Here is a 12,667-nt window from a genome sequence, read left to right on the forward strand (position 1 = left end):
GGTGAAAATGGCTACCAAATGCTATTATTGTGTGAAAATTCTGAATTTTATTTTTTACATTTTTAACTTTATAATGCTATAACTTATTGAAAAGTGTATTGATCAATATAATTTTTTTATGGGAAATACTATTTTTTAATAATCCCTTTTTCATTCGACATACTTTATCTTAATCAGGATATTAATAAGGAACTAGCCGTTTATGAAGCTTTTGGAATAATCCACCAATTTTTTAAAATTAAACACTATCTAAAGATTTGCATCGAAGCGTTTTTTTTTTATAGTGATTTTAATCACTGTCAGATATCATTATACTTGATCCAACTATGCCACATCACCACTGTGCCGCGACCCCCCTGTGCTGGGTTTTTTTTTTTTATATTGGTTGAAATGAAATCGTCAAAAAATGTTAGAGCAGCAGTTTCCTGTTAACTACCATAAATGATTACAAATTTTGTTTAACGCTGCTTTCGCAATTAACGGTTGTTCTTTTTCATATGCATTTTTCAGATTTGAACACCCCCTGTATATTATGAAATAGTCTGATTTATAAAAAAAGTATGTCGAATGAAAGATGTATATAAATACTATTCTTCATGAAAAAATTGTATTGATCCATACATTTTTTAAAAAGTTATAGCATTTTAAAGTAAAAAATGTAAAATATAAAATCGAGAAATTTCAAACAAAAATAGCATTCGGTAGCCATTTTCATCACGAAGACAAGTCCAGAGGTCAAATTTTTTTTTTTCATAATAAAGTACATTATATTAGCTTTAATTTAAGATATATATAAAAGTGTCTACCTTCCGGAACACTTCTGTTAAAAGACACAAAAAAAAAACACATAGTAAAACCAATAGCTTCGATGCTTCGCATCGAAGCTAAAAATAAAATTCAGACGATATTAATCCTAGAACTTACATTTTTGGAAATTTAAATGTAGCAAAAATGTACAGAATGTCCGTAAAATATTGTAAAGAACAAGGAATGAAAAAGTGGTCTAATCTCGCTATGTGTCAACTAATTTTTTTTTTATTTTGTTGTTTATTAGTTGAAAAGGGAAACACGCAATGGCAATTTCAACAGTATGGAACTTAAAAAAACTTACGATTGTCAACCTAAAATAAGTGCAGCGAAAAAATCTGATTTGCTAGAATTGTGTAAGCTAAACTTAATACCTCAATTATATCATAATTATTATAATAGTATTTAAACATGACATTTTGTATTGTAAATTATTATGTACGTGCCGTAATAGACACATATTTTTCTACTTAGATATAGTTTTATTCTAACAGTACTGTAACTAATTATTTAATTTATTTTATACTTATGACTTATCAGATAATTGATATATTTTTAAGCTTACGAAAAATAAAATAACATATGATGTAACGCAACAATCATAATACGTGTCTTCTTAATTATTACTAATAGACCCAACTCAAAATTTATGACAAAAAAATAAAAAGTAAAATAAACATAACTAATTTTAATATTAGACCCAAGAACTTTACAGAATTTGTAGGATACAAGTTTGATAGAGTATATGAATCTTAATCTATTAGTGTAAATACCAATATGTAGAATGATAATTTTAATTTTAATTTTAATATTTGTTTTTAGCTATTATGATTTTTACTTGTACTGTATAATTATTATAATTGAGTTGAGTCGTTCTTCTTCTGTGAGTGCGATATAAGATCGCAGATGAACCATACTTGCACGCACACGATTGCTGCGCCTCGCTTATATTATACGTTTCAGAATATTGTTCGACGACGCTGTCGATTGTCCAAACATTGCTCGTGTGTACATGCATATCCGCAAATACTCCTGGTATCTGAGGGAAACGACTTTAATGTTCAAAATTTGCATTGTTATAAAAAATATTTTTTAAAAATTTAGAATTAAGAATATACAATCAATGTTCTTCTTTTAATTAATTTTAATGGGGGGTGCGATCGTCTGTCGTCAAAACCACAAGCCACTACTGCATAAAACATAATATGTTTTATTTAAAATATTATTTTAAATTTCTATACTGTAAAAATTGATTAAAAAATAAAAAGTATAAAATGTTACGTAAGTCATAAGTTATATGAGTTGTCAATTGGATCTGTTTCACCTTGTGTATATTTAAAATATATACATTTAAATAGAAAACTACTTAGCGTGATCCGATTTTCAAAATTTCTTTTTTCAATGAAGGGAAATTCTAAAAAAATATTGTTGGGTCATTTTGAATGTGAAGTATCAAAAATTATGTAAATAAAAAGTCAGTTAACCTAGTACATAAATTACCTTTATGTTGTTTACTTGATACAACTCCTAATAGGTTACCATTAGAAGCGACAACAATGCAAAATACTTCACTATCACCCTCGTAATGTTTGTTTAGTAGTGTACAATCAACTTTATCTGGCAGTGGCTCTAAGCGTTTACGCCACATCTCTTTGCCAGTAATAGTATCCATTTGAAACAAACCACCTCCACCCGATGGAAATCGTTCCGTTCTAGGTGGTACAGATTGACTATTGAAAATTGATCCTCGTGCTATAAATACTAACCTCAATAATTTTTTATTAAACTCAATAAGACTCGGCTTTCCTTTTAGTTCTACAATGTAAATTATATAAATTTATTAAACTATAACGTTAATTTGTTTGTGTAAGCATACCTATATCAGTAAAAATCGTCTCGGTCCAAAATGATTTTCTGTTATCCATTTCCAATTTTAGACTGCTATCTGCCCAATTGCAAGGTATAATTAATAACACAAATATAATAAAAAAAAAACAAAACGTAATTGATATTATGAATAACAATAATTGGAACTTTTTCATCATATGAATATTGTAAATTATTTCATCAAAGTTCATATTCTTAATCGTTTTTATTACTCCAGGTTTTGAAGATTGAGATGCCATCTGAATAGATTCTGCAAAAATAAAAATTGTTTTAAATATTTTCCTTATAACGTTTTCTTTATTAAATAAATTTTTTTAAGTTTTAAAGCTTTAATGGATTATAACATTTTTCATATTATATGTCTATAGTGTCAAATCGATTAAATCGATTAAACAAAGAAATGGGGATATTATTACTAAATATTTAAACTAGTTTTATATTCTATATGAAATTTTAAATCATTTGAAATGTTAAAGTTATATGGTTGGTATAGAACATTGCAAATAAAATATTTTATACAATTTTGTTAATACATCTCACATTGAGCTAAACATATGAAACTTTTGCTTATTACATTTTTTTTATAAAGCTAAATTATAAACATTTTTCAATTAAAGATCTGTTACTCTAAACGTTCGTCATATATAAAAAAGAACTGTAATTATTTTTATTTTTAAAAATCAAAAAGATTTTATATTATCTGTTATTTTCCGATATACTGATGGATATAACAAAAATTTGTAAGTACTTGGTGTATAAATACATTCATATCTACAATTTACATTTTGCTTTTTAGTCAATTTTACAATTTCGGATATTTAAAATATGTTTTATGTTTGTTCCAAAGTTACATGTGTAGCCCACTTATGCTTCACGTAAATTTTCATTACCCAACCCCCTCTCACCACTTAGCCTACGAAAGTCATAGTAGTCGTGTCCAGTACTATCGTCACCAATATTATTATGTACGTGTTTGGAGTTGTGTCATATCGTTGAGTCTGATGAATCCTGGCCAATAATCTGGCATAGTTTTTGTGTCGGCCTGTACAAACGAAAAATTAAAGGTATATTTTATTGAATACTCACTTCACATTTAGGAGTGGTATTCTCAGCGTTCACACACCGGTGTTGTTTTTCTATTTTTTAGTCAGTGCGTACTGTCACCATAAAATCAATATTCTTTACGGCTCACGTGCGGTAGCTGAGCGATGTTTTACGTATTTGGAAAAAAATTAGAGATGTATAGTCGTTTACGCGAGTCTTATTGCGCATTTATAGTCACATGTCACCCGCTATATCGGAAGGATCATATTTTATTCTTCGTCAGGCCGTATACAAACCTTCAGAAGTCTATGTAAAATTAAGAGTGTTTTCGACGTGTCAAGCGTTATCCGGGACGTCGTTAAACCAGTGTTTATATGTGGGGTCGAAACTGTAACGTGATGTTTTCCATGTCCTAACATTATTTCGGTTACCCGATATGCCTTTACGACTGATATTAATAAAATGTATCGTCAAATTTTAATTTTTACAAGGGGCCTATTTTTGAATCGTCTGTTTGACGAACATATATGTTCGATGAACGAATTCAATTCTTTTATTAGGTATACAGTCTTCTAGGTATTGTTCAATGAACGTTAATGTTAAATGATTGTTTGCAATTTATTGTAATAATATAAATATTTTGAATTTGAATATATATAAAAGTTAAATTGTAATATTAAAATAATACTTTTTAATAACAATAATTTTTTACTAACACATACGTTTATAATTTGTTAATTTAATTCACTTGATGTGAATTTAGTATAAGTAATTCGCTACAATTATATAAATAATTTAATTACACAAATACTACAAAAAATATATGTATATTGCATACATGCTAAATTAAAAACCCAGCACAGTGGAATCACGGCACAGTGGGGACTTAGCATAGATGGGTCCAGTATAGATTTAATCTGACAGTGATTAAAATCACTATCATAAGAAACGCTTCGATACAAATCTGTAGATAATGTTGAATTTAAAAAAATAAATGGATTATTTCAAAAGAAACAATAACACTTATTCCATTAATTTTATCTCGATTAGTTATTTGATTTATATTTATAGTAATTAAATTTAGTATTAAATTGATATTCAATAAAATTTGTAATTTCTTGGGAAACTTTCCCCGTTTACGGGGAACGAGGGAATTTTTTTAATTTATGAAGGTAATGTCTTCGACTAGATACAATTTATGATCTTTTGACGTATTGTTCATAGATTATAAGAAATTGATGGATAATTACAAAAGCAACATCAACTATTTCCTTAATTATATCCAGATTAGTAATTCTTATATTCAAAAATATAATATAAAATTATATATTATATAATTGTTATATTGAATTGTTTTCAAATTATTATTGATTTTGATTTTTAATATGTTAAAAGTAATCATTTTGAACCTACTTTTTTTTGTCCTTTTAAGTGAAAATGAATTTANTGAACCTACTTTTTTTTGTCCTTTTAAGTGAAAATGAATTTATTACCATAACTTTTAGCTCAAATTTCAAGTTTGAAATTGACATTATTTAAATAGAAAATAGAATAAGTTAATCTTCTTTTTATTTTATTAAGAGATTTGTATTTAATTTTTGAGGGTAATATATTCAACTAAATACGAATTGTAATTATTTGACGTATCATTGAAAAAAATAGGTCTAGTGAGGGTTGGAAAAATAAATCGTAGCCACAAAAAGAACCACATAGTAAGTGTCGTACGTCGGTAGTACCCCAATGTAGACACAAAGGTTTACTAAAGTTTTATGTATATATATATTGACGATGAGTTCGCCGTTCGAGCTCTTCCCGAGTCCTCCCGTTGGATAAACTGATCAGCCCCAATCTCTCTAATTAGTGGACCACTAAAGGGGTAGAGTTTAGACCCGTCAGCACGGTCTAGCTCAAAAGTAGCAGACTGAAGGGTGGCTCCTTGTCAGCCACCAGCACAACTACCTTTTTACTATACCCACTAAAGGACGGTTAAGCCCAAACACTAGCCAGCTCGTACACTAATTATTAAGATTGACTAAAGGACCAGCAGTCCAACCTAGACTCTAGCCGCACACACACACACACACACACACAATTTTCGATATCACCGTGAAAATAAAATATTGCGCTAAGTCAAGATTTTTAAATAGCTATTTTATTTACGAAAAGTATTAAACACAAAAGTCAAATATAATATAACACAAAAATTAATTAAATCTTACAAAAAGTATATAGTTATTCTTACGTCAACAACCTAACCCGCAACTCGACGTTTCTTCGACAAAAACGTCCAGTCTCGTCTCGCTCAGTNTAATTATTTAGGAAAAAAAAAATTTGTGCTCCTTACATTTTTCGAAAAGTTATAGCATTTTTAAGTTGAAAATTTAAAATCGAAAATCGAAAAATTTAACACAAAAAAAGCGTTTTCTTAACTATGGCACCCGTTTGCATGTAGAAGATAAAGTGTCGGAACAAATTTTTTTTTTCATTTTATAGCACATAAAATAAGCTTTAATTTGATATATATTTAAAGGACGCAGTATTTCCTGAACATTTTCAAAAGTTAAGTTGAAAAAGTTAGTTTTTGTAAAAAAGTTGCTATTTTAAATCCCCCCAATGAGCAGGTTAAGTGTTAGATTTTCAAAAAAATGATATCAAATTAAAGGGAAATATCTAAGGTTTTAGTATAAAAAAAAATTATGTTGATTTGTTGGTTTTTGAAAAAGTTATGGAAGTTTTAAGAAAAAAAGTAAAAAAATTTCGAAAATTAGCGATTTTTAAATTTGTATTTTTTTTGGATATTTCCCCCATTTGCGGGGAACGAAGGAAAATTTTTCAATTTTTAAGGGTAATGTCTCCAACTAGATACGATTTGTGATCTTTTGACGTATTGTTGAAAGAAATCGGTCCAGTGAGAGCTGAGAAAAAGTGGCAACAGACAAAAAAAAAAAAAAACATGGTAAAATTTATATATTCTCAGCTTCGTATGGAAGCTAAAAAAATACTATTTATGTAAAATAATTCTTTTTTATATTTTTAACTTTATAATGCTATAAATTTTTGGAAAATGTATAGATTAATAAATTTTTTTTTGTATGAAATGTAATATGGATCAATACATTTTTTTATGAGAAATAATATTTATATCCCTTTTTCATTCGACATACATTATCTCAATCAGGATATTAATAAGGAAATAGCAGATTATGTAGTTTTTGGAATAATCCACCAATTTTTTAAAATTAAACACTATCTAAAGATTTGCATCGAACCGATTTTTTTTATTGTGATTTTAATAACTGTCAGATATTATTACGCTTGATCCAACTATGCCACGTCACCACTGCGCCCGCGACCCCCCATGTGCCTGGTTTTTTTTTACTTAAATAAATTAGGAAAATCTTAATTTAAAATATAATATTTTAAATTAGCTACAACTAATAAATATGCTTATTTTTTTACTTTTTGATTAATTTTATTTAATTCCTTCTTCTTTGCCTTAATCTCAACTACTTGGGATCATCACCCTTATCCTAAACTTGACACGATCTCCCACATGATCTACGCTCACATTAGATGTCCTCAAATAGGATTCAATAGCATCTCTCCATCTCTTTTTTGGACTTCCTCTACCTCTTCTTCCTTCAAAATTCATTTCTAACCCTGTTCTTACAGCTTCCGATTCTTCTCTCCTCATAACATGACCAAACTATCTGAATCTATGTTCTCTCATCTTATCCACAATTTACACTACTCCTATTCTCCCTCTCATTAGTTCGTTCCTTATCCTATCTTTTTTAGTCACTCCACTCATACATCTAAGCATTCTCATCTCTTCTTCACTCATTCTCTGATCTACTTTCTTATCAAACACCCAACATTCTGAACCATATATAATATCTGGTCTCACTATAGTCTTACAGAATCTACTTTTCAGCCTCGATAGAATTCTTTTATCGCATTACATATCAGAGTACTCTCTCCACTTTAACCACCCGCACTTAAACCAGTGTCTTACATCCTCGTCAATATCACCGCTCTTTTGCACGACTGATCTTGATCTTGATACTTACAACTTTCTATCTCTCTAATCACGTCCTCGCCTATTGCCACTGAACTCCTAATTTCACCTACCTCGTGTTTTCCTTTGTCTCTACTCGTACTCTATATACTCTGTCTTACTCCTACTTATTCTTAAACCCTTTTCTTCAATAGCTTATCTCCATACCTCTAGCCTTTGGTTAATTTTCTCCCTATTTTCTCCTATTAACACTTTATCGTCAGCAAACAACATGCACTACGGCATCCCTCATTATATTTCTCTAATAATTTCATTCATCACTATAGAGAATAAGTAAAGGCTTAAAGCAGAACATTGGTGCACTCCTACTCTTACCCGAAAACCTTCTGATACATCTCCTACGCTTTTTACCCTGGTACAAGTTCCATCATACATATCTTCTATTATATTAATGTACCTTTTAGGGACTCTTTTTCTCATTAATGTCTTACTCCTATTTATTTATTTTTATTGGATTTTTCACCTTATCTGAATCATAAGGGCATCAAATTTTCTTTATTGAAGTATTTCACGGCAATCAACACATCATCCTCACTTTCGATATCGGTTGTTATTTTATAACTAAAAACACTCATGTTGCTGTAAGTTCTAAATCATATCATATAATTAATTGAATAAATTATTCATATGATAATTTAAGTAATTAATAACATTCTTTTCTACATTGTTGAACGAAAAAATATCTAACTCTTTTGAATATATATTTGTATTTCCTAAAGGAATAGCTTGTTCTGATTTCTTAAAACATTTTTTTCTGCAATTATCTTTTAAAATTTTCTATTTTTTTTTTTTGTAAATCTTTAATTAATAAAAATTATTAATTTTTATTAATAGCCTATTATATAGTGTATATAAAAAATGATTTTGGAAGTTCGCCGAATAATGCAAAAAATATAGGAAATTATTTCGTCGAATATCTCAATAATTCTTTAAATAAATTAAATTCATATAAATAAGTATTTTAAGCTTTATTTTTTTTACTTTAAGTATAATACTATATTTGTATCACCTAATTTGCCAGTTTAATGAGCGATGAAGTTTATTGAAATATTCGACGAAGTACTCCCTAAATTGCAAAATAATCCAAATACTAATATAGCGTTATCACTTAGTCCTGTATCGGATTCATAACGTGCTTGGCAATATCGTATACGAAAACATGAAAAATATTGCAAAATAGCCCATATGTTATATTAACATTATCACTAGTGATGGGCATTTTCGAATATTTTAAACTATCGAATAACTATTCGAATTGTTTTTATACAACCAAACAGTTTATTTTTAGCATAAACTATCAAATAGTTTTAAAAACTATTCGAATGAAGCTACAGAACCGTTTTAAAAAATATTCGAATATTTCTACCTAAAATTTTCAATAAATACACTTAATTTATAATAAGAAGTTAATTAACGAATACTTAATAGTAAAAAATACCATTTTATTTATTTTTAGTTTGTGACTAGTTGGTAAAAACTAATAAATATGGGTCGAAAATTAAAAAAAACACAGTTCTTTTTCTCGTTGACCAAAGGTGTTTTGTGTTAAATTTGTTTTCTCTATGAAATGTACAAAACAAATCGATCAAATGTATGGAATTTTGTGGACAAGGATCGCAACTTTCGTGGTAAAGTTATATGTAAATTGTGTAAATTTAAAATAAAATATGCTAATAATTATCAAATTTAATACATGAAATGTTTGGGATCATTTACACAGATAACATACTATGGTGTTGAAAGCAAATTAATTATCAGCTCAAAATGAAGAACAGGATGAAATCAATATTTCTAACGAATCTTAAAAAAAATATATTAACAATTTATTATTATAATATTTAACTTAATTAAAATTAACTTTTTAATTTAGCTCCCTCGAGTAGTTCGAGAACTGAACAAATTATACCAGAGATCGATTTCAGAATCTAATAGCAGATCAAATTCAATACCCAAAGAAAATCTACTTAATTTTTTTTTTCTTACATTTATACTTGAAAAGTACCTATTCCTTAACTGTCTGTACACTTCGTTCTCAAACTACCTCTCAATCACAACAAAACTATTATGTAAACAATATTTTTATGTACAATTTTTAAACATAAAAGATGGTCCAATATTATTTTGGAAAAATAACAATCAAATATTTGGGGCACTGTCAGAAATTGCATTGAAATACTCATGCATTCCGGCTACATCCGTAGGCATCAGAAAGAGTATTTTTCAAAGCGGGTAAAATAGTTAGCCTAACAGATATAATAAATTATTACCTAAAAACGTAGATAAACTAATTTTTTTTAATTCAAAAAATGAAAATAATAAATATATTTTACTTTAAACAATCATTTATTTTTAATGCAGTATTTTAATAATTTTTTTTTTTCCATTTTGATATTTTATTTACCCATCTCATCTTTTTAATTTCTTTATAAGGACCCTCTTGAATCATTCTTGATACTCTTTCATAATAATCTTCTTTTTTTAGTATTACACTAAAAAGTAATGTTGGTGATTTTCCAAAAATTTGGGTTAGGTATGTCGATGATATTTTTGCAGTTATAAATAAAGATTTTAATATGGGGGTTTTCATACAACATTTAAATTCTTTTTACCCATCGATTAAATTTACATATGAACAAGAAATAGAGGGAAAATTGCCTTTTTTGGATTTATTAGTTAAAAGAACAGAGGGGGAACTAAATTTTGAAATTTATCGGAAAAACACACACACGTTCAGATACATTCCGAACACATCGAACCACACCTGGCAACACAAATTGTCAGCTTTTAATAGTATGGTTTACAGATTAATTAATATTCCGATGAATAAAATAGATTATGATAAAGAATTGGTGGTTATAAAAGAAATAGCTAAATTTAATGGGTATAACGAAAACATAATTTTGAAATTAGTCCGAAAACAAAAGTGGAAAAAAGAAAGGAGGGCAGCTAGTACACTCTCCAGCGAGGGGGAACAAAAAGTAATTAGATCACCAATTTTATTTTATCCGGGCATCTCAAATGGATTAACTAAAATATTTAAGAATTTTGGTATTACTTTGGTAACATCTAAGAGTAATAATTTAAGAGATTTATTAGGTAACCCTAAAGATAAGGTAGATGAAGGGGGGAAATCAGGCATTTATAAAATACAATGTGAAAGTTGTAATAAATGTTACGTAGGACAAACAAAAAGAAATATAGGGGTCAGGTTTAAAGAGCACTTAAGAAATATTAAAAATCAAGAAATTGAGAAATCTCCAGTGGCCGAACATTTATTGACACATAATCACTCTATTAAAACCATAAAACTAATTAAAAACGTAAATAATTACAAAGAACTTAATATCAGAGAAGCAATAGAAATGTTTAAAAATAAAAACAATTTAATTAATTGGGATCTTGGCCCACTGAAAAATTCATTATTAAACTTGTATAAACTGGCAAAATGTGATAACATTACTTAGTGATAACGTCACTAGGTGATAAGGTCACTAGGGGTATATAAGGGAGTTTTTTCTAGTCGGGGTGTCAGTATGTGTTTAGCGTTGATAATGGTAACATTGTTTCCGAAATACGTATCCGCGACTTTTCATTAATTTTTTTGTGGCTTTTGAGTTTAATATTTTTAATATTTTTTAGTTTTTTTAAATTAATAATATTTTTAATATAGTTTTAATTTTACTTAATTAATTTTAATTGAAAATAAAATGTTTAGGTATATTTTTTTATTTTATTCCAATACAAACCTAATATTCTATCAGTACTATGAAAGAAGTTTCGCTTCATCAACGCGTACTCATAACACACGCTGTTTTTTTTTTGTTTATCAATAACTAAATAGGCAATATCAGGGACGTATGGGCCCACCATCTTACAACTCAGCACAAAAATTGGACGACTAGCAAAGTACTCAGAANCCACCATCTTACAACTCAGCACAAAAATTGGACGACTAGCAAAGTACTCAGAAATTGCCGCGGTTGCGATTTAACAATTTAATTATTTACTTTTAATTTTAATTACTTTTATTTTTGATCGTTGTATTAAAAAAATACATTTTTTTAACACGAAAAATACGTAGATTACCAAAGGACAGAAAAACCCGCAGTAGCTGAATACGCCAAAAACAGTGGACAGATATCCAATTTGACAAAGTCATAACAAAGAAGCTCATTTTAACCAACGGATGTACAAAGAAGCAAAGAACTCGAAAAATGTCTAGAAAATTATAACAGAGAATATGGATGGCTATTAGCAAGACTTAATTACCAATCATACACCAGGAAAAAAGAAAATCATGAAATAACAAAGAAAATAACTTAATGTGTGAAAAAACTAAAATTAACATAACAGAAAATAGCCGGTGTAGAAAAGGAAGAACTAAATGCTAAAAATGTTATAAACAACAAAAACAAAAATCAGATGTAAACAAAAACAACAACAGATAAACATCAACATTTTCAGTTATCAAGAGATATAAAAACATACCGTAAACAAGCTCAGCCGATAGTCATGTTAGAACCATGAGCCTGTAACTATTTCTTTGGAGTTGGACTCTGCAATAAGTGTAATACGTCAGCTCATAACTGAAAATGTTGATACATCCAGGCACGTAGTCAGGATATTTATTTGGGAGGGGCCCAACATAAAATCTATCACCAAATACGAATAATTGTCTGGAGAAAAAAAAAAGTTCAAAACATAACCAATAAGTATAGATATTGCGTAGTTTATGGCAGATGAAATATCACGAGATGGATTCTGAAGATATTGTGATAAAGTGAATTAAGTGATGACACGGCCACGGCGTTGTCACACGTTGACACCCCGCGGTCGTGTCAGCTCCTTCTC

At 28.5% G+C, this 12,667-nt stretch overlaps 2 protein-coding genes across 10 annotated transcripts in view; both read right to left on the reverse strand.

Annotated features, from left to right (window-relative positions):
* The window catches only part of LOC126899801 (uncharacterized), a 73,504-nt gene that overhangs the window by 49,036 nt on the left and 11,801 nt on the right, over positions 1 to 12,667 (reverse strand). For 7 of the 8 annotated variants that reach the window (XM_050675020.1, XM_050675013.1, XM_050675012.1 and 4 more), the window contains 2 exons: positions 2,684 to 2,944; positions 2,308 to 2,622 (listed from right to left, as the gene is read on the reverse strand). In XM_050675020.1, the coding sequence (XP_050530977.1) occupies positions 2,308 to 2,622; positions 2,684 to 2,933 (565 nt within the window). In that variant the 5' untranslated portion in view covers positions 2,934 to 2,944. Of the gene's footprint in view, positions 1 to 2,307; positions 2,623 to 2,683; positions 2,945 to 3,599; positions 4,361 to 12,667 lie in introns of those variants that run through there. The other variant, XM_050675014.1, reaches the window with a different exon arrangement.
* Positions 1 to 12,667, reverse strand: part of LOC126899802 (uncharacterized protein DDB_G0289917-like) — a 145,235-nt gene that overhangs the window by 32,366 nt on the left and 100,202 nt on the right. The gene's annotated exons all lie outside the window — the stretch shown is intronic.

The sequence above is a fragment of the Daktulosphaira vitifoliae genome, unplaced genomic scaffold (genome assembly GCF_025091365.1).
Source record: "Daktulosphaira vitifoliae isolate Bord-2020 unplaced genomic scaffold, ASM2509136v1 Scaffold_2, whole genome shotgun sequence".
Taxonomy (NCBI): Eukaryota; Metazoa; Arthropoda; class Insecta; order Hemiptera; family Phylloxeridae; genus Daktulosphaira; species Daktulosphaira vitifoliae.